The 22495-nt window shown below is 40.4% G+C and overlaps 1 protein-coding gene across 1 annotated transcript in view; it reads left to right on the forward strand.

Moving 5' to 3' along the window:
- The window catches only part of si:dkey-96l17.6 (kinesin-like protein KIN-14E), a 33159-nt gene extending 14683 nt beyond the window's left edge, over positions 1–18476 (forward strand). The window contains exons 4-10 of the mRNA XM_036598291.1: positions 13127–13319; positions 13422–13602; positions 14403–14613; positions 15192–15352; positions 16076–16278; positions 18246–18324; positions 18426–18476. Coding sequence (XP_036454184.1) covers positions 13127–13319; positions 13422–13602; positions 14403–14613; positions 15192–15352; positions 16076–16278; positions 18246–18324; positions 18426–18476 — 1079 coding nt within the window. The remainder of the gene's footprint in view (positions 1–13126; positions 13320–13421; positions 13603–14402; positions 14614–15191; positions 15353–16075; positions 16279–18245; positions 18325–18425) is intronic.
- Positions 18477–22495: the final 4019 nt, after the last annotated feature.

Genomic DNA, 22495 nt, shown 5'->3' on the forward strand with positions numbered 1-22495 from the left:
ATAACTTTTAAACTATTTGGTAGATGAAAGATGTAGGTGTTTTTTTTCATGCAATTTCTTCCTTGTTTAATTGATTTGTTGTTGTATTTGTAATCTAGATATTTTATGTTTGTGTTATTATTTCTGTTTACTATATTCCTGCATTGCATTTCATGCTTGTCTTAAAGGGCCCCACTGTAAATTAGCCTTTGATCTCAATAGGCAAAACTACCCCTGTATATATAAAATAAGTATGTAAGTAACTTAGTAAGTTATGTTTACAAATTACATCCTTAATTCTACTTGTGCAACTAAAAATGTTTAAAAAAAGCACTCAAAAGCACAATGAAATGTGCAATTCACATGTATATAAGTTGCCATAAACTGTTCCAAAGCTATATATATTATAGTATATATTAAAGTGAGCTTAATAGATAGATGTTCAAAGTTTGTACTTTATATATTAAATAGACTTTAAGAACACTTAAACACTTTCACAAGGGCATCCAACATGAAAACTGACCAATTCCTAGGTTATATTTGGAAAATTAAGCACGTTTTCAAATTGAAACCTCTGCAAGCTGGTAGATTTTTGTGCTACTGAATACTTTAGCCTTCCAACACTAGTTCTATCGTCATTAACTCTTACACATACCCAGATATGCAAATGAGTAATGTTAATGTTGCTCCTGTGAAGGTAATTGGGTTTGAAATCTAGTTGCTAGCTGATAATATAGCAGTAATATAATGCTATATTCATGATTTCTTCTGTACTTTCCTATGATTTCTAAATCAACAATCAATTCCAAATACCACCACTGCTTGTACTCAGCCACTAAGCATTTACCTACTGTCTGGCATCCACCCCAAATGGATTCGTTCATCAAATTTATCACATTTATCACTAGGGCTACAGATCACCCCAAATCCGTATCAATTCCTGGCTACAACACTGCAGTGTCAAGTTTAGCATTTACTATACTTGAACACTTGATTAAGCTAATCAGCCACTATGATAAAGTTACCATGAAGTGTCTTACCACTGTACCAGATCGCTGACGACATGATGGCAATGAAGAGCCGGCATCTGGAGATGGTTCAGGAGCTGGAGGAGAACTTTCTCATCGCATCGCAGGAAAACCAGGTAACGGTGAACCCACCATTCCCTGAGCTGCAAGCAGGAAGAACATGGAATGTAAATAATAATGAGTACCAAATGCTAGTAAGTGCTAGCAACAGTGCTAGTAAAATGCTAATAAAGCTACTACTCTTGGCACACACTTCTACAGATCAGAATGTAAAAGGCGCAAACTGAGCGTCTACGTCTACACAGGGTGACCAGCCATACTGCATTTTTGGGGGACAATCCAAAAATCAAAGGTTTCACATCCTGCAATGAACAAAGCATTTCAGCAACCATGGGAAGACCAGTTTTAGTTGTTTGCTTTACTTTTTTAAACAAGATATCATTTAATTATGTATACAATGACATTTGTATGTCCTATAGAACCTCATTCTAATGGCCTACCAGTTTTACAAAATGCTGCTTTTTCCCAAACTTTTCCCCAATTAGTCATGTCCAATTCCACCCACTAGTTAGGACTCCCCCAATCAAGTGACACCCTCAGTGCTAGGAGGCACCGCATCTTTTCAAACTGCCACTCACACAACGTCATTGGACAGCCAACCATGCTTGGAGGAAAGCGCCAACTGCCAGATCTGTTATATCAACTAACTGACGCCTGCGCTGACTAGCATCGCACTGAGTGAAGGGGGGGCAATCCTACCCACCTAGAGAGCGAGGCCAATTGTGCTCTCTTGGACTCCCGGCCACGGACGGCTGTAGCATCACCAGGGATCGAACTTGCGGTCTCCTGACGATATGGCCAATGCTTTGACGGTTGCACCACTTGGGAGCCCCAAAATGCTGAGCTAATTGCCGTAGGCTACATATCAGTGATGTGGTCAATCTGAAAAGGTTAAAAGCACAGGACTCGTAAAAAATTCTACACTGAATACCTTCCTGGTCACTACTTAAAGTAAATTATATTGTATTTTTCTTGCGACGTATTTGTGGGGGAAACATGGGTCTCTAAGTGTTCTCTCGATGAAAGGTGGGGAGGTAAATCATGATATCATTGGTTAATATTATTTTGCCCTACCCACTGGTGCATGTCATTCAAAATCTGATTCTAGACAAATCAGCTGCATGGAGACAGAGGTCATTCGGATGGCTGTAGCGTGCCTGTTTGTGTTTGAGTAGGAAAGAACAGTGCTCAAAATCAGAGGCCATTACCAGAACAAGCTGAACATGCTGAAGAGGGTCCTGGGGATCTACCAGGAGAAGGTGGAGCGAAGAAATGCACTGTGGGAGGAGAAGATCAAGGTGAGTTCAAAGACATCAAATCCTTTTGATGCAAGGCATTTGCAAGGCCATAACATCAAACCAAAGAACAATCTCAGCACAAAGCCAATCATAAAAGTCTATGGAACAGCATCTACCTTCCCTTCACTGGACCAACCTATTTACATTATAGTCCAGAATTTGGTAGACATCTGTTTTTCCATCGTTTCTTCTGAAATCAAATGTAATAATAGGGAGTTTGTTCTCTGCTGCAGTAACAGCCTCCACTCTTCTGAGAAGGCCTAACATTAGATGTTGGAACATTGCTGTGAGGATTTGATTGCATTCAGCTACAAGAACATTAGTGAGGTCAGGTACTGAGGTTCGATGATTAGTTGTGGGCCACTCCAACTCATCCCAAAGGTATTGGATGGAGCTCCATCAATCCAGAGAATGTAGGTCCACTGCTCCACAGCCCAATGCTGAGGTGCTTTATACCTTTCTAGCCCACACTTGGCATTGGCCATGGTGACCTTAGGCTCATGTGCTCCAGTTGCACTAGTGGCAATGCTTTTCTATAGGATTACATGACTCTATGTGCTCATTTTAACACCAGCGTCAGCAATGGGTCCAGCTTAAACTGCTGAATGCACTAATTAGAATGGTTGTCCGGATACTTTTAGACATATAATGTTTTTTTCTCTCTGTCGGTTAATCTCAGAGTCTGCAGGGTGTGAATGAGAGGCTTCAGGAGGAGCAGAAAGCTCTTCAGGAGCGTAATAGACAGGAATCTGTGACCTGGGACAGGGAGAAGGTAAGACTATGCCAGACAACATACTGTATAGCAACAACTTCCTGACATGCCTCTAGAGAGCCATTATCCTTTTCTGGCTACGAATGCGATGAAAGCTCCTGAAAGTGTGTTAAAACCAGAACTCTGACCCCATTTACACATTTTTTAACCACATGCATTCACACTTAGTAGTCAAATGCATATCCAGCCACCCAGGTTGAAATCTGATTGCTATGTGGTGCATAGTTTAGCTCAGTTACAACCAATCACCAACAACCAGTTGCCTATGTCTACAGTTTAAGAACTACTTCCCTCAATGAACAAGGTCTTTCACCCTGCAAAATACTGTCAAAAGTTTCAGAGAATCCAGAGAAATCCCTGTGCGTAAAGGGTAAGGCCGTAAACCATAACAAAATGTCCATTACCTGCCATCCCTCAGGTGGCACTGCATTAAAACCAGCATGCTTCTGTGATAGATATTACCACATAGGCTCAGAAATACTTTGACAAACTGCTGTCAATAGACACTGTTCGTCTCACCATCCAAAAAAGCAAGTGAAGACTGTACTATGCACAGTGAAAATTAAAAACATGGCAAAACACTGCTGACTTCTCTGGGCTAAAGCACATCTGAAATGGACCGATGCCCATAAAAACGGGTATTGTCGTCTGACGATTGAACCGTTTAAATTGCTTGCGGAAGTAATAGGCCAAAAAAATAGATTGTCCAGAATGTTACCAGTGTAAAGTTAAAAAAAAACAGGTCTGTCAGGGCATATTAGTGCCCATGGTGTGGGTAGCACATCTGTTTTACACTTTCTTTACTTTTTAGCTGTATAACGTCTAGTATCACTGTAGATAAACAGTCACATTATTGTGTGTTCAGAATAGGTTCTATGTTTTAATGATATCAAAATACAGGAAAATTATATTCACTACATTAAAATTAACTCACTTCTTCATGTTTAGCTCTAAAATCTGTTCTAAACCTGATGAACATCCTTTACCTTTTACAGAGCAAGATGATGGAGCTGTTCTCTTCCCGTTTAGACCTGCTCCACAGTCACCAGGCATCCAGTAAGTGTCATGCATTAGCTTAATGAAGTGTGATCTATGTCTTTGCGATAATGACATGGAAAAATGCATCACAATAAGATTTTTGGCCATGTCAGCCAGTCCTAATATGATCTGTTATTTTGGATGAAAGTAAATGGTGCTGACCACACCTATGTGTTAGCACTGCAGGAGCTGCAGATGGCCAGGGCGGAGATGGGCCGGGTGCAGGAGATGCTGCAGGCCTCACAGGAGGTTAAAGAGCCTGAAGAAGCAGCAGAAGACAAGGTAGAGCCATGTGCACCTCAGTCTCCTTAATGTAACCCAGGTATCTGAGTGTCCATAGATTCTTAAAAGATGATTTTTAAAAGTTTCTGACTGGTAATATAGTTCAAATGGTAAAGTCAACAACGTCATTCAGAGTGGTTTGATGTGAAATGCTCTATTTAAGGAAAACTTACAAAGTCAGAACTGTTTATAGTGGTGGTTATGGGAACCTGGCATCTGAAGAGTTTAAATATGCTGCCTGATGTTTGAGATATTGTTTAACGATAGTTTTATAGAAGATTCTGGTGTAAAATATATATTGTTAAAACGCATTAATGGTGGAAAAGTAAAGAAATTGTGTTGTGAGGCAAAACAGACCTAAATGAAACTTTCATTTTTCAGAGTTTCCACTATTTACCATTAACATTACATCTAAAAACACATGTAGGTTCACTGGTGGTTTTGGATTATACTTAAATTGATACATCTGCATTGTAAGAATTGCAACCACTGTAAAGAAATCTGAGTGTTTCTCTACAATAAGCTATTTACATGAAACCACTTCTTTGTGTATTCAGTGCTTGAATTATGCAGATGTTTTAAAAATCAGTGGATATCCATTGAACCCACAGGACGGCAGTGACCCAGACGCACCACTAGATGGAGCCCAAGCCCGTCTGGAGGTCCTGAAAGAGAGTCTTTATAAGAGAGAGCGAGAGATCTCAATGCTAATGGAGGGAGAAGGAGCACCTAACACAGTCCAACAGTCAGCATATGCTCGCCTGCTTGCTGCCGTAATACGGCAGGTAAGGAGAGACGTAGGCCCACTCCCATTTCTTATTTTTACCCCTACCCCTTGTTTTTGAGTAGCACCTTGCCCCTTGAAACTGAGTAACAAGGAGTAGTTGTTGAAATTTTCCCCTATAAAATGGGACCCTCAAATTAAAAAGAACATTACTTCATTAACAGGCAACTAGCGCTGCTCTGTAGGCGACCTTGCCAGTCTGCAGTGACAGCAGAGGAGGGTAAAGTTATTTAAATAAGTTAAATTAGTTAGGGCATCATATGCTTTCAAAGAGGGGGTATAAGACAATTATTTCTTATCACCCATTGCTAATTCGGTTCCAATTTTTTTGTTACACCTTAAATGGTGCAGCAGTTCTGACGCCATTTAAGGTGGAACAGGAAATTTAGCTAGCTAGTTACTGAGACATCAGCACACTACTAGCGTTTTTTTATGCTTGTTATGAAGAAAAGGACCAGAATACATTGAAGCGACATTAAACTAAGACAATACAATGGTTATCGTAACTTTTAAACAGAGAAAATACTCACATTTGTGGGTTTCTTTGCTTGTGTAGCCATCTTGCCGGTTTTTCTTGTTTTCTCACATCACTCTGTTTGGAGTGTGCCTCTGAAAAGCCTCCGTTTGGAGGGCCATGTGGCCCTAACACTTCGCCCTACCGCTCTATCAAAACAACAATCAGGACACCCTACCCCTAGACATGAACATGCAAAATAAGGGGGTAAGGGCTAAGTGGTAGGGGCAAGGTGTTAAATAGGATTGGGTCTAAAAAAGTAAAGCAGAAAAGGAGAGTAAAAGAAATTCGTTCCACTTTGATGTAGCACAATATCCTGTATACAACCGTGAAAAAGTTTATATACACCACCAGGCAAGTTTTAAGACAGGGGCTCTCAACCTCTTCCATATAAAGGTCCACCTATTTACCACCGGAAAGCATGATGGCCAACAGGAAAACTTTTCTGCGTAAAAGAAATTAGAAAAATTTTTAACATAACAGTGTTTCAGGTGCCAGAATATGAGATGTTTATTATTGAACATAAAATACCAAGATTATGCTAACAGAAGCTTGTTTTGTACCTGAAATCAAGCAGAATGTAAGCTAAATGTTTCACTCGTGAGTGAACGATTGAAACTTCAGGGCAATGTATTGTGTTTCTAGAGGCGAGGGGCAAAACATAAGTGAAACTGCTTTTTACGCTGCAGTTGCATGGCTTGAATTAACATTGTTTACTGTTTGAAAACATTTAATGTTTCTTTCTTCTTATAAAGTCAATTATTTTTCAATGAGTTTTATAGTTTTAGGACATAAAGTGCCATCACCATCCTACTAAGGACCACTGGCTCCCCCCTCAGTACTGGCCCGATGTAGGCCAGTAGGCCATGAAGTACAGAGGGTCCCCCCTCAGTACTTCAGAGAGTACTTCATGGCCCACTGGTGGTCTGTGGCCCAGTGGTTGAGAAACCTTGTCTTAGAACACCCCAATTTTCTCTTTTTTTAATTGACATTTAATCAGTTCAAGTCCAGTGAATAACCTGAAATGGTAAAAAAGGGTAAGCAGTAAACTGCTAGAGGTTAAAAAGTGAACAATAAACTGAAAACTGAAACATAATGTACATTTCAGAGTTCTAAAAAGGCAACAGGCAACAAGTCATTAGTTGACAACGTGCAACAGTTCTGCAGCAATAAAAGTAAATTAAGCTTTTGAAAGTACACCTACAGGTGTCCTGACTTTATTTGATTGCTTACAAACCCTTTGTCTGAAGCAGTGTGGGAAAAGACTTAGTTACTACACTCTGAGGGCAGTATCTGGACTATATTGCCCCACAGGATGCTATTGCTATGCTACATATAAATACTGAGACAAAAGTAATTAACAAAGGAAAACAGATAGACCATTATAACCCTTAATGTGTAGGTCTTTCCTTTAGAGAAATTACAAAGAAAGACAGGGTCTCTGAGTATGGTTTTCTACACCATCTTGGAAACTGGAGGGAGCTCAGACAGGAAGACGTCCAGCAGACCCAAAGCCCGAACAGATTCAGAAGACCAGTGAGCTTTGCTCACAGGACAACACCGCAACTCTGGTTAAAGTAAACAAGTCTCAGTTTCAACCGTGAAGAGAGGACTGGGGGCTGCTGGTTTGACAGGTCAAGTGACTGTAAGAAAGCCATTGTTAAAAATGGCAAAATAAGAAAACGAGACTACCACAGTGGGCTGCTGAAGAAAGAAAGGCGGTCTTATGTACCAATGGATCAAAATTTGAAATGTTCGGTTCATCATGCCGAGTTTTGTTCAGCGTTAAGTAGATGAAGCATGGTTCCTCACCAACTGTAAAACATGAGGGTGGAAGACGTGATGGTCTGGAGGTCTTTTGCTGATACAATTCCATAAATTTCCTCTTTTTTATCTCCAGTTTGTTCTATGCTTTAATTTCAGAGTGCGCCGAGACACTAAACTGCAAAAATCTGCAAAAATCCATCTGGAAAAATGGGGTGCTTTAAAACGTTCGACTGGTAGTGTGTGTATATGTGTGTGTGTAGGGGTTAGGGACATTGACAGTCTCAGATTGGTGTACTTTGTTCAAAGTTTAATTTAAAATGTCTGTTTTCTCTTTGGTTTATTGTTTCCATTCACAATAAGCATATTCTCTGCCTTCAGGCTCATTTTGTCTATGCTGAGCTATCTGAGGCCAAGCAGGAGTTTGACCACTTGGCAGATGACAACCGTAAAGCTTTGGATGAGGCTCGAGAGAGCCTGGGTCCTGCAGAGCAAGAGTCCATCCACAAGGCCCGCACAGAGGAGGACGGGATAGAACCAACAACACAAGGGTAAAAATACATGAACACATACAGAAACTCAATTAAGCATAGAGAATGACAATTAATCCATGCTATATTCTCATATGCTGTAATAGGAAGGACAAATCAGATGTCAGTGACCTGACTCGGGTCAGGCTGCAGAAGCATGAGGTCATACAGGTGGCGCTGGAGTGCATCAAGACAGGGGCTACACCCACCATCACTGGTAAACAAAAAAAACAAGATGTGGTTATTTCACAAAGCAGGACGCTGGATAACTGAAGTAAGTACTGTCCAGTACGAACAGTTCTTACCTCTCCTGTAGTTGGACAGGCTTGACTTTGGGTTTCAGTTATCTGGTTAACCAGCCAGATACATTGAAGTCTTTGCAAATGACTTGGTGTTGCTTAAAAACTGTGGTGCTACTTTAAAAAGTTGATATCGTATAATTTTATTCAGGGCCCATCAGTGAAGATAATCTGGCAGCGCTGGATGAGACCATCAGAGTATGTCAAAGTATTCACAAACACACCCACACATTCTCATGCAGAGAAGGCCCTCCATACATTTAAGGGCATTCCTAGTCAAAACTTTGTTTATTTGTCTGGTTTAACAGAATTCACAATTTTCTGTCATTTTCATGCTTTCGTTCTTTCACTGTTCTCTTACTCAGCATTCATTATGCAAATGCTGGACATCATACATCCATTTTGAATCCTTGTGGTGTCAACCAATCCTGACTGCTAGCCTAGCCACTGATCTACAGGCTAATAAACAGAACCAAGCAGTGGCAAACATTGCAGAGTGCAGAGTCGAAAATGAACTGAACTAAGTTAGGATATCTACATAACCTGGAAAATGATGCAGAGTGGAAGACGAACCAAATCGAGTTAAGGTATCTACACAGCCTGTTAGCTACCTTGCTAACATTAGCTAGAAAAAACTAAAATCTAGTCTAGGCTGTGGGTAGACATGTTTAAAACAGACTGATAAAGGGACAGAGTGTCTTGTCACCTAATCTGAACTAACTATTGGTTATGCTCATGTGGTGTCATGATATTGTATCAAAATACAATATATCTACAACCCTGTTTCCAAAAAAGTTGGGACGCTTTGCAAAATGTAAATAAAAACAGAATACAATGATGTGAAGTCATTTAAACCTTCTATTTAATTGTAAATAGTACAAAGTCAACCAACATATCAAATATTGAAACTGAGAAATTGCATAACTTTTTGACAAATATATGCCTATTTTGAATTTGATGCCAGCAACACATTTCAAAATAGTTGGGATGGGGGCAACAAAAGACTGGTAAAGTTGTGTAATCCAAAGAGAAACACTTTGTGGAACATCTCACAGCTAATTAGGTTAATTGGCAGCACTCAGTAACAAGACTGGATGTAAAAAGTGCATCACAGAGAGGCTGAATCTTTCAGAGGTAAAGATGGGAAGGGGTCCACCACTCTGTGAAAGACGGAACAATTCAAAAATAATGTTTCTCAATGTACATTAGCAAAGAACTTGGGAATTTCATAATTTATGGTTCATAATATTGTTAAAAGTTTCAGAGAAATCTCTGTATGCAAGAGACAATGCCGAAAACTAATATTGGTGGGCTGTAATCTTCGGGCACACAGGCAGCACTGCATTAAAAACAGACATGATTCTGTAGTGGAAATCACTGCATGGGCTCAGGAACACTTCCAAAAACCACTGTCTGAACAAAGTCCATTGCCGCATCCACAAATGCAACTTAAAACTCTACCATGCAAAGAAGAAACCATATATGAACAGGATCCAGAAACGCTGCTGTCTTCTCTGGGCCCAAGCTCATTTAAGCTGGATAGAGTGGGCAAAGTGAAAAAGTGTCCTGTGGTCTGGCAAATCAAATGTTGAAATTGTTTTTGGTTTTTGGAAACCACGAATGCCACGTCCTCTGTTCTAAAGAGGAGATGGACCATATGGCTTGTTATCAGTGCACAGTTCAAAAGCCAGCATTCATGATGGTATGGGGGTGCATTAGTGCACATGGTCTAATGTGGTATTGCCACATGATTTGTCAGGTATTATGGGACTTGGTGGACTTTACAACTGTAAAACATAAAATACAATATGTGCCATAACTTCTTTTGCATTAGGTTTTGTTTTTGTTCATGATATGTTAAATTCAGCAAGTAACCAGTAATTGTGCATTAAAATGTGCAGAAATATGTTCTTTGTAGAGGACAGGCTGACATATTTTCACTTAGAAAATCAACAATACTGGACAAGAAAATTAGATGTACTTTTCTCACGATCTATTTGATCATGTATTAAATGAAATCACCTCAACAGGTCAGTAGATCTCCAAGAGCAGAGGGCATCCATGTTGTAAAGCATGGCAAACAATATGGCGTCAAAGCATTTTGAAGATTGTGTATTATGAAGCATCCTTGATCTAGAAGCAATTTCAGCTACATGTTTCATTATGGTCTTTAATTATGATCTGCAGACCTTCGAGGAGAATTTCAGAAAGAGCAACTACCTGAATGTTGAGGCTGGGAAGAGTGTGGGTCAGCAGCTGCTACAGCTGCAAGCAGAGGTCAGAACAGCCAACCAGGGTTCACACTACATCCTAATGATTATGTGTATTTTTTAAAAAAAACATGCATCTGGGCGTTTTTAACCCCTTAAATGGCCAGGGCTCCCCACTTGGTCTAAAGTTTTTCTACACACTTCTATAACCTAAGAATAACTCAACCAGTTTGCATGAAAGTCCATGTAGTTACTGAATAATAAGTCTTATTATGTAATATGCCTTGGATTTTATGTATTTTCTTATTTATAACACACTTTGAATGACAGCAGTGTATGAAAGGTGCTATATAAATAAACTTGCCTTGCCTTTAAGGCGTTAATAATGGTTCAGAAATCCATTTCTAATTCCTAAAACTGGATACAGTTCTGTGCCTTAAAGACTACAAGTCATTTTCGCATCTTATCTTACTACAGAAGCATACGTTTTAAAAACAAATTAAAAATGGGATAAAAACATTGTGTTTTTAGTTCTTTAACATTTACAATGTCAATTTAAGTCATGGTGTTTTTGCTGTGTGCAGATTAGATGACTAGCAGGACCACAACTGGGAAACATTGGGCAATTGCATCTTTGTAGGGCAGGGATCATACATTCTGGTCCTGGAAGGTCAGATCCTAGCATAGTTTAATCATTTCTCTGTCAAATCTGGTATTTTTGTTGGTATGTAACTTAGTCTTGTTCAATTGCTATCATCGAGTTCTTCCCCGTCATGATACAACCACAACATGTGAAGCTTTATTAGACAGCTCGACACGCTTAGAGTTGAACACTAATTGCTAATTTTGTCACATCAGCTAACAGACTCCCATGTTGGTTAGGATCTTGCTGAGCAATTTGGGGAGGGACCATCCACCAATTATGGACTCTTGGACTCCCAGTCATGGATGGCTGTGGTATCGCCTGGGATTTAACTCCCAACAGTTGCGCCACTCGGGAGCACTTAAACACCACTATGCTTGTCCATGGCCCTCCAGGACCAGAACTGATGATCCTGACCTAGAACTTTGCTTAATCTCTTTACCACAAGTCCACAGTGTTTATGCATGCCCCAGTGTTATAACCCCACAATGGTAATGCTAAAGGGGTAATTTCATGATACTGCTCTTTCTCTCGTAGCTGAAACAGGTCAAAGATGAGAACAAGAAGATCATAGACAATTACACTGCAGAGCGAACCTTGAGGAAGAAATACTACAACATGGTGGAAGATATGAAAGGTACATCGACTCTCTTACTAATTCACTTATCATCTATAAACTCAACCTGTCATGAGGTGAAATGCAGGGGATGAACAAATTTGTTTTTCGTAGGAGCCACAGCCAGACATAACATGATCTAAAATGGCCTGGTCTTATTTTTGTCTTCAAATGGATGTGTTCCAGAGAATGTTCCAACTTTCCCAGGCATTCTTTCTGCTTTTTAATTATATGCGATCAGGTCCAAAAGAAATACAGGTCAGTGCCAGAACAAGCAGGAGAATAAACAAGATAGAGCTTGCTAGTAAAAGCCAGAATGTATATGGCCCAATCTGCTTGCAATGTATTAAAATATATATGTACCACAGCATAAACAGAATAGTTGGCACTAGTGCCTGAAGCACAGTGCTGTACATGTACAGATGTTTTGTTCTGAATGGGTAGGATCCAAGCGTTAAAGGGCCAATATTTGCCATTTATTATGTTGTTTATCATGTTTTGTAAAATTCTGTAGCAGCATTACATCCCTCCACTTTATCAGTTTGACAAAATTCACAGTTTTGCATCCTTTTTGTGTTTTCATTGAATGTTTTCTCACTACAATCATGCAATTATGCAAATACATAAAATAACCATTGGGAATCCCTGTGGTGTCAACCAATCCTGACCGCTAGCCTAGCCCCTGACCTGTAGGCCTTTAAACACAACCAAGCTCGCAAAGCTGTCCACTTTATTAGAAACACTTACCCTGTACTTCTACTCACTGGCCACTTTATTAGAAACACCCAACCTTATGCTTCTACTCACTAGCCACTTTATTAGAAATACCTACAATGTACCTCCACTCACTGGCCACTTTATTAGAAACACCTACCCTGTACTTCCACTTACTGGCCACTTTATCAGAAACACCCATGTTGAATGTCCACTCACTGGCCACTTTATCAGAAACACTTACCTTGTACTTTCACTCACTGGCCACTTTATTAGAAACAGCTACTTTGTACACCCACTCACTGTCCATTTTATTAGAAACACCTACCTTGCACTTTCACTCACTGGCCACTTTATTAGAAACACCTACCCTGTACTTCCACTCCCTGGCCACTTTATTAGAAACACCTACATTACAGGTTCACTAAGTAGATGCACAATTACAGACTGTAGATCATCTGTTGCTTGATGGCCTCCCTTTACCCTATTCATTGACCAATTTCTGACCACAGGGCTGCGGTACAGTGACACTAGCAACTAAAACTAGTGTTTTCTAATAAAGTGGCCATTGAGTCTGTTCATATGCTTTGAACAGGTAAGATCCGAGTGCTCTGCCGCATAAGGCCTCAGACGCGGGCGGAGCTAGCAAAGGGTAGAAGCTCCATTGTGTCATGTTTGGATGACTACTCTGTCATACTGGAAACTCCTCGAGGACCACGGGAGTTTCAGTTTGATAGGATCTTCACCGCAGAGAGCAATCAGGATGAGGTGTTTCAGGAGTCCAGCAGGTGGGGGAACAAGAGTAGAAAGGACTTGAGCAATTGTAGCTCTGTTTCAAAAAGTCCATAGTGAGGAGAATGCCGTAGTTGATTGTGTGTTCTACCCCCAAGGCTCATCCAGTCAGCAATTGATGGCTTCAATGTGTGCATCTTTGCATATGGGCAGACCGGCTCTGGGAAAACCTTTACTATGGTGGGGGACAGAGAGCATAAAAACCCTGGAATCATACCCAGAACCTTCACTAGAGTCTTTGAAATCATCCAGGAGAACGAGATGAAATTCGAGTTCAAGGTGAGTTTGAGTTAAATGCTGTACTGTTGTTTCAGAGACACCTTTGGTTTCATTCACTCATCTGTTGTCTTATGTCTTATGTTCTATTGTCTACTATCTTCTTGTCTCTTATCCTCTCTTTTGCTCTGTTCTCTTTTGCTATTCTCTTCTTTTCTGTTCTGATCTCTTCTGGTCTCATCTGGTCTCATATCTTCTCTTCTCTTCTCTTCTCTTCTGCTCTGTTCTCTTCTTTTCTGGTCTGGTCTCTTCTCTTCTAGTCTCATCTGGTCTCCTATCTCTTCTCTTCTCTTCTCTTCTAGTCTCTTATCCTTTCTTTTGCTCTGTTCTCTTTTGCTGTTCTCTTCTTTTCTGGTTTGGTCTCTTCTCTTCTGGTCTCATCTAGTCTCCTATCTTCTGGTCTTTTTTCTTCACTTCTCTTCTCTACTGATCAGGTCTCTACTGGTATGGTTTTTTCTCTTCTCTTCTGGTTTCTCCTCTTCTCATCTGGTCTCTTCTCTTCAAGTCTATTATCTTCTTCTCTTTTGCTCTGCTCTCTTCTTTTCTCCTCCTGTCTCGTCCTGTCTGGTCAGTTCCAGTCCACTTTTTCATTTGGTTCCATTTAATCATACTACAGCCACTGACAGTCTCACTCAGGCACATCAGTTGTTGAAAGAGTACTAAAATGTGGCTGCAGGTACCTGATACCTTGAATAGTAACCTTTATTTTGAGTTGCACTACTACTTGTAACACATCAAAAGGTACTATTCCAATAAGGTAATTATTATCCTCCCCTCCCTTCTTCTGCCATATCCAACCCCAGGTTTCAGCCTCCATGCTGGAGCTGTATAATGACCGGCTACAGGACCTCTTTGTGAGCCCGGCTGAGGCGTTGTCCAAGCGGATCGAAATTAAGAAGGACAAAAAGGGGCTTGTGTTTGCCCAGGGAGCAGAGACAAAGGAGGCAACCAGTGCCGGAGAGCTCTTCGCCCTGTTCGAGCAAGGCTGCGCTAACCGCCGTATAGCCGCCACCAGTATGTGCTGTCCATGTTAAATGGTTTGGATTAATCATGTTAGCCATAGTCAGTTCACACATATAGCACCATATGGACATCATTGCTTAGGTGGGATGGCTTCAAAGGGAGATTCTGAATTATGCATCTGTTTGTTTCAGTGGCGTTTGGAGGGGCAGGAAGAGGATGAGTCACTTTGAAGTTTTAATTAGAGACGTTCTGATCCAGTCCAATAGACCGGTGTTAGAATCTAGCCAGGCATACTTTAATGGATCGAATCAAATGAAACAAAAATGTATGAAGAGTTTTAAGTGTGTCAAGATGTGTACATACTGAACATTAACCAATTTATACCGAAAAATGATTCATGATTCACTTGACACAGTTGAATCATATAAATTCAAAACACCAGACTCCACAGTGTTTTGGTTGGTAACTCTGCTGTGTTGTGTCTGTGTTGATTGATAGCTGCTGTGTTGTGTCTGTGTTGAATGGGGGGCTCTGCTGTTGATTGGTAACCCTGCTGTGTTGTGACTGAATTGATTTGTAACTCTTTTGTGTTGTGACTGTGTTGATTGTTGACTTCTTCTCTCTGATAGAGATGAATGTGGAGAGCTCTCGATCTCACCTGATCTTTAGCATCATGCTGGAGAGCCGCAACCTGACCAATGGCAGCGTCAGCTTCGGGAAGCTCAACCTTGTCGACCTGGCTGGTAGCGAGAGAGCGGCGAAGACAGGGGCAAAAGATGACCAGCTCAAGGTTCATTCATGCCACAAAAGCTAAAATAATTCAAGCAGATGTTGTTTAGAAAAGATATTATGTCAAAGTCATCTGTTAATCAACATTAACTATGTCTGAGGTTCAAAGGTCACCCAGATAGCATACAGTTTTGGTCCAATTCTGTCTTTCCTATGTGAGTGTTGGTTGACTACCTAGTAATTACTAGTCTTGCAGGCTTGAATAGGGTCAGATCCTGGACAGCTGCATACAGTTTTGCCTTGTGTCTACATTCGTGGGACAATTTTGGCATGAATGTTGTGGACCAGCAATGTAGTTGGTCCAGATTGGGGCCAAATTTGGGCCATATCCTTTAGATCTACTCACTATACAGTGTGTGGGCCAGATCTGGGCCGAAGACCCAGCCATATATTGGGCCAGAACAAACCAAGGATGCAACAAACCACATTTGCTAACTGGGCATGAAGGTCTTAATTCAATTCTCCAAATTTGGTCCTGGAAAACATTTTAGTTTTTTTTCCTGATCCAACACACCAACTTTAATTCAAAAAGGCTTATTAATTGCAGGAGGAGGTCTAGGAACCCACTGCTTTGAGGCAGAAATATTCAGTCTTAGTTTTCTGCAACAAACTAATAAACACAGAGTATTTCATATGTGAATATTGGAAATAATGGCATTGCAGCTGTTATGAATTCAGATAGGGATTTGCCTAATGTTCAATGTGTGTAATTTGTTATCTGCAGGAAGCAAACTCTATCAACAAATCTCTGAGTGCACTGGGTGATGTGATTTCAGCTCTGGCGATGGAGCAATCCCATGTGCCCTACCGCAACAATAAGCTGACCCAGCTCATGCAGGACTCACTGGGGGGCAACGCCAAAACTCTCATGTTCCTCAACATCTCCCCTTCTGACTGCAACCTGGACGAGACCCTTACCTCACTCATGTGAGACATGAATACACTCTCACACATATGGTATATATTTATGTACTTTTACTAAGAGTAAATCACATATATATTCAACAACATAGACACTTTTTAACTGCAAACAACCCCCTATCATTCAAAAGAAGAAAACACAGTATTTGAGAAGTACACTGTGGAATGCTATTAGTCTAACTACAAATGTTACAGATTCATTTTAAAGCTTTCAGTTTGGGAAATGTAAAGAGTTGAAGCAGAACCTTGATCTCACACATAAATACAGACAGGGTTGGAACAGCTACTGAAAAATTAATAGGTATCTACTTTGTAGCTACTTTCCCAAAATTTGTAGCAGCTACAATTTAGCTACTTTTCCAGAAAAAGCAGTGGCTACTTTTTAGCTACGTTTTGAAAAGAAGTGACTATTTCAAACTGCGATTGTAAGAATGTTTGTGAATCTCCACCTGACACACCAAACAAGCCCAACTGATAGTGTGAACAAGACACTGCATTTAATCATGTGCCAGAAAGAAACATACAATTGAAAAGCGTCAAATATACAAAAAGATCACCAAAAAGTGAGTTTAAATGTAACGAACAATCAAACTTACACAACCAAAGCGTGATATCCAACAGAAATTTAGACTAAGTAAGGGTAAGGTCAATCATTCCAGGTTTTCAAAAAAATCTACAAAAATAACCGAATAGAAACCAAACAATTTTTCTCCAATTTAGACATTTCAGCAAGATTTGTACAGACATGACAGTACTTTGTTAAACTTCAGCAACACTTTAGCCCTCAAAATTGTCATCAGTGACCCTGGCTCTGTGCAGTACTATTAGTGATAGTCCATAACAAAAGTTTCTTTTCCACTTTAGCTAAGCCAGGGCTCGGCAACACACGGCTCTTTAACTGCCCTGTTGCGGCTCCACAGCAGCACTAGATTTTTATCTAGTACATCCTGGGGACTCAGGCACCATTTAAGCTGGAACAGCACAATTCGAACAAGAAGCTGGTGAATGAGAAGTGACTTCAGCTCTGTAAAAGGTTGAATGTTGAGAGACATTTTACAAAAAACTGTTCTTTCCTGACTGAGGTGCGAGAAAAGCAGCTACAGCTGGCCTAAAGCTTAAAGCAGAGCAAAGTAAATCTGCGTTTTCATTTCTATTAAATTTTTAGCCTATACTAGCACATTAGCACACACTGAGACATACTTACAGCAGCCATGATGGTAAAACGGATATAAAATATTGTGGCTCCCAAGGTGGTTTCATGTTTGTTGAAAGGACAAAATGGCTCTTAACATTTCAGTTGCCGACCTGAGCTGAGCCTACTAGTAAGGGGTGATCAGCGCGTGACTGTTTGCTCGAACTGTCCGTGACTCAGTCAGGATTGCACAATCGCCACCAGCCCAGTTAACAGCCACGGTCTATGGTTCAAATTTTGCGCCTATTGCCTGAAACCTGTAGTGAAATTGTAGCGAAAATTATCACTATAGCTACACAAAAATTTGTAGGTGCTACAGCTATTAGCTACATTTCATAAAACTGCAGCAGCTACAGCTATTAGCTACAAAAATCTGTAGTTAGCTACACAAAGTAGTGCACTCCCCCATCCCTGCATACAGATGACAGAGCTTCAGCTCCTGAAATATGTCCTTATGTTATTTGTGACTTTCTGTGATTTGTGATTTTAGCAGAATGGGCGGTTTTCTAGTGTTTGCATCTTTGAGTTGCACAGGCTAAAAAAATGATATAAACATTGTTACTACTTACTTAATGCATCGCATTGGACTTGATGTGAAGGTTTCAGTGCGTTAAATCCATAAAATCTGCTGTGAGAAATGACCTCATAACAACTAAATATCAGTATGACTCTTACTGCTATATGTGTACATGAAGTGAAACCAGAACTGGAGTTTCAGATAATAATATTAAATAGAAAAGAAATATCACCTTATGTGAAATGGGTATGTTTTCTAATCCAGATATGCCTCCCGAGTGAAGGCCATCACCAACCATGCACAAAGAAACACGGAGAGCAAAGAAATCGCTCAGCTCAAAGAGGTGTGAACTTCTGTGTAACTGGATTGTGGTAGCATTTTAAAAGCATCACTCAATTTTTAGATCAAACATTCTCTCCATTTCTCTCATTTCTCTGTTTCTAGGTCATTTTGAAACTGAAGTCAGGACAGCCTGTTGAAGAAGTAGATGTTTGAATGAAATGCGCTCATATTTTTGGACATTTTGACCACTTTATTTGACAGACACCTTGTACTTCAACTCTCTGGTCACTTTATTAGAAACACCCACATTATGCTTCCACTCTCTGGCCACTTAATGAGCCTGTCTTGTAGGTCCACTATATAGGTGTGCAATTACCAACTGTAGTCCATCTGTTGCTGCATATTTTACGCATTTTCTTTCTGTTCATAATTGGTCAGTGTCTCAGGACCACTGTTATCTAGGTATTATTTGGGTGGTGGATCATTCTCTGCTCAACAGTGACACTGACATGATAATGTGTGTGGTACAAAGAGTGGACAGAAACTGAAAACTGATGAAGGACTACAGAATGGCTGTACATCAACAGATGAGCTACAGTCTTAAACTGTACACCAGCAAGATGGAGCTACAAGGGAGGGGTTTCTAATAAAGTGGCCAGTGAGGGGATTTAGACTTGTTTTATGGATTTTCAGTGGACTTGCGGTCGAAATGTACTTTTGATCATGTCGAGGACCCTCAACAGTAATAATCTTGATGAACAGGTATGGAGTTCTGCTGGGGTTTATACTTGTTGCAGCATTGAAATCTATTGAAATCTGCAAATTCTGAAAATCAAGCGCTCATGAATCTTTATAGTGCATTTAAATCAAGTCTCCCTTTGCTATAATGCAATAATAACATACAGAGCTAAACATTACAAACTGGACACCAAAATGTATTTTTAGATATTTTATTCAATAACTTATTTTTTGGAAAACAACCAACAAACATTATTAAATAACTGAAAAAACAACACTTACCAATTTGCAGTAATTCCTAAAGATCTGATCAGCATGGATGTTGACTATATTATAACCTCATTCTCAGTGTTCTACAGCTTCTTCTTTCATTTTAGAATCTTCTAGATCTCTCTTCATCACTCTGGAAACCCTTGCAGCTTCCCAGCCTTTCTACAGATTAGTGTACAAACATATGAAGTTACATGTCACTAGCATTTTAGAATCATCAGCATTCATCTGCGACTAAACTGTTTTGAAGACATTAACAACATTTACATGCACACTAAGCTACTAAGCTATGACCATGCAAGCAACATGGGTCATGACCTAACTAAGGTCATACTAAGCTTAGCATGATTAAAAGATGTGGTCCAGATGGATATTGGCTTGACTTTTCAAGTTTGATGACCCCACTGACCTTTACACTGAGCTTTTGTGAGTCTGGATGTCTGGTGACCATCAAAACAAACTTTTGGAGAAAGAAAAAAAAACTTTTTTTTTTTAAATCTTTCATGCTAAACATGTCAGAAATACACATCATTAGATGCCTCAAACATGTTTAAACAGCAGGAAACTCACACGTGGATGCACTTAACTGCATCATGAGGGAGGTGTTTCATGCTATAAGGTCAGACTATGCTGCTCTGCAATGTAAACAGGGTTATAAATGAACTAGGGGGGGTATTTCACACAGCAGGATTTCTCAGTAAGCTGGATAACTTTAGCCAACAGTTGAGGATTGTCCAATAGGAATGTTCCTTAGCTCTTCTCCTATTGGACAGGCTTGTTTTTGGGCCCTAACTGAGAAATCCTCCTTTGTAAAATTCCCTCCTGGTCTTACATACAACTCTTGTAAACATTTTGGTTTGACCCAATATAATCCAAGCTAAAAACTACTGTGTCAGACTAGGTAAACATTACTGTTTCCAAACTTCTGACTGCTGAACGTCAGTGTATGAACCATCTTTTCAGTCTCTGACTGTGCGTGTCATCTTGGTGCCGCTGGCCCCAGGGTGGGCTGGGTCATTGCGTGCAGACCAATAATGAGAGTCCAGAATGAGGGTGCTGAGGCCCCCCTGGACGGGCCCAGTGCAGAGCCAGCGACAATTAGGAAGTCAGTTGGCCAGCTTGTGCTGCTATTGTGGGAAAAGGGGGCTGGAGCGTGTTTGATGCTTGGCAGGTACAGGAAGAGTCCTGGGACATTTGCTGTCACGCAGTAGCATCCCATTGCAGGGAACAGACAGGATCAGCGGCAGACACGGAAAGGGCTCCTGACCTGCTGTTTACCCTGCTACAGAAGGAGAAGAGGGACGAGATGGGCTTTAGGGACAAATTAAAGGCCTTAAAAAGGTATTAAAATATGAACCAAGCATGTTTTTCGACGGACTTATAAATATATTGAAAATATGCATTTTATGTTGTGGGAAAAGGGCAGGGGAAGGGAGGGTGAGTGCAGGAGGTTTCCCACTGGACAGTGTGCTGCAGCATGTTACTGTTACTAATCTGAACCCAAGACAATCCGCACAGCAATACAAGTAGTCATGAGTCTCTGGAGGTTTCCCAGATTGGTGTTAACAGAAACCACAAAACACGGTTGCAACAAAAGGGCTTTCTGATCTGATTTATTGTTCATATACAACAGTCATATAAAATAATTCTGGCCAGCTGGTATATTTTTTAGACATTGAGTGACAACACATGACCATTTTGTGATGATCGCATCTGACCAATCAATAGTCTATACTATTTCTAGCTCCACCCACACATCCCAGTTTGGTAGTCCTGGTACTGGAACAAGGACTACCAAACTGGCCTTTTAGGCCTTCTGAGAAGTAATTTTTACAGGAATCTTCACAGGAAGGTTAGATTGCCCGACCAGGTGACCAGGGTCCTTTCTGGGTGAGGTTTGCATGTTGTCCCTGTGTCTGTGTGGGTTTCCTCCGGGTTGGAGTTGCTAAACTGATGCTAAATTGCCCTAGGTGTGAATGTGTATGCCTGTGTGTCCACCCTGCAATGGACTGGCGACCTGTCCAGGGTGTTTCCTGCCTTCCGCCTGATGAATGCTGGAACCAGCACCCTCCACCACCCAGAAGGATAAGTAGCTTAGAAGGTGGATGGATGGAAGTATTGTACTACTCTTATTTCAGGTTTTTCGATTGGGAACAAAAAGGTTAAATCCTTGAAACACCCAGTTGGGTTTTTTCTCTGTGGTATCTAGCTAGATACAATCAAAGTGAGCTCTCATTGGTTAGGCCTTGAGGAGCTGAACTGAAGACCTAAAGTGTTGGATTAACCACCATTAAAACCATCCATTAGAAGATTCTTTTGGAAAGTGGTTATTCCGTGCATTAAGAACCTTTAGTGGCACCTTTATATTTAAGATTTTTGTTCATATTATGTTTACTGTTAAAATGGGGGGAATGGGGGAAGACAAGCGTTCCTACATAAAAAACCTTTTTTGGTTCCCCAAAGAACCTTTCAGTGGATGGCTCTTTAATGAACCACTTTTGTAAATGAGATGTGAAAGTGTGAGGAGCCAATTTGAGGAACTGACACAAAATACCAGTTTTAGCCAGGAACCTTTTAAGAACCTTTATTTGTAAGAGTGTAACTCCCTAATGTTCACCGTCAAGATCCATTTTCCCATGCCCAACTTCCATGTTTCTGACTCCAGAGCACTCGTGAACTTTGTAGTTGCAACTTCAAAAGTGTGAAATTAGCTGTATACCTAGAGCCGTCAATGCAAAGAACCCACAAAAACAGGAATACAGACTGTGTGTATTTGGGGGAAACTGAGAGAAGGAGAACAGGAAATACCTGAGCCAACATTTAATTTCATAAGTATTCTTAATACCAATTCTCCATTGCTTCCAGCACCTTTACACAAGCAACACCAGCTGCAGCTTTGGTAAAACTGTGGGTGTCTGTCTTTCCTCTCCTTTTCTTTCCTTTATTGTCTTTTTTCAAAACTTTTTTTCAGGTTCAACTCTGAGGAAAGAAGCTGTCAAGTAGAGGAGAGAGGGGCACAACCTAATATGTTGTGTTACTGGCAAAATAATTAAAAAATATATATAAGTAGGAATAATCATGTTTTTATACAAGCAAAATATACATCTCTGCTACAAACAAACGCTTGAAATTTGTTTCTGTCACCTACCATTCATGTGCAATACCACCGAAAATGAGAGTGCAGTGTTACAGTTTAGCCCATGGGTGGCTTAACACTTGCTAGT

The sequence above is a fragment of the Colossoma macropomum genome, unplaced genomic scaffold (assembly GCF_904425465.1).
Source record: "Colossoma macropomum unplaced genomic scaffold, Colossoma_macropomum, whole genome shotgun sequence".
NCBI classification, from domain to species: Eukaryota; Metazoa; Chordata; class Actinopteri; order Characiformes; family Serrasalmidae; genus Colossoma; species Colossoma macropomum.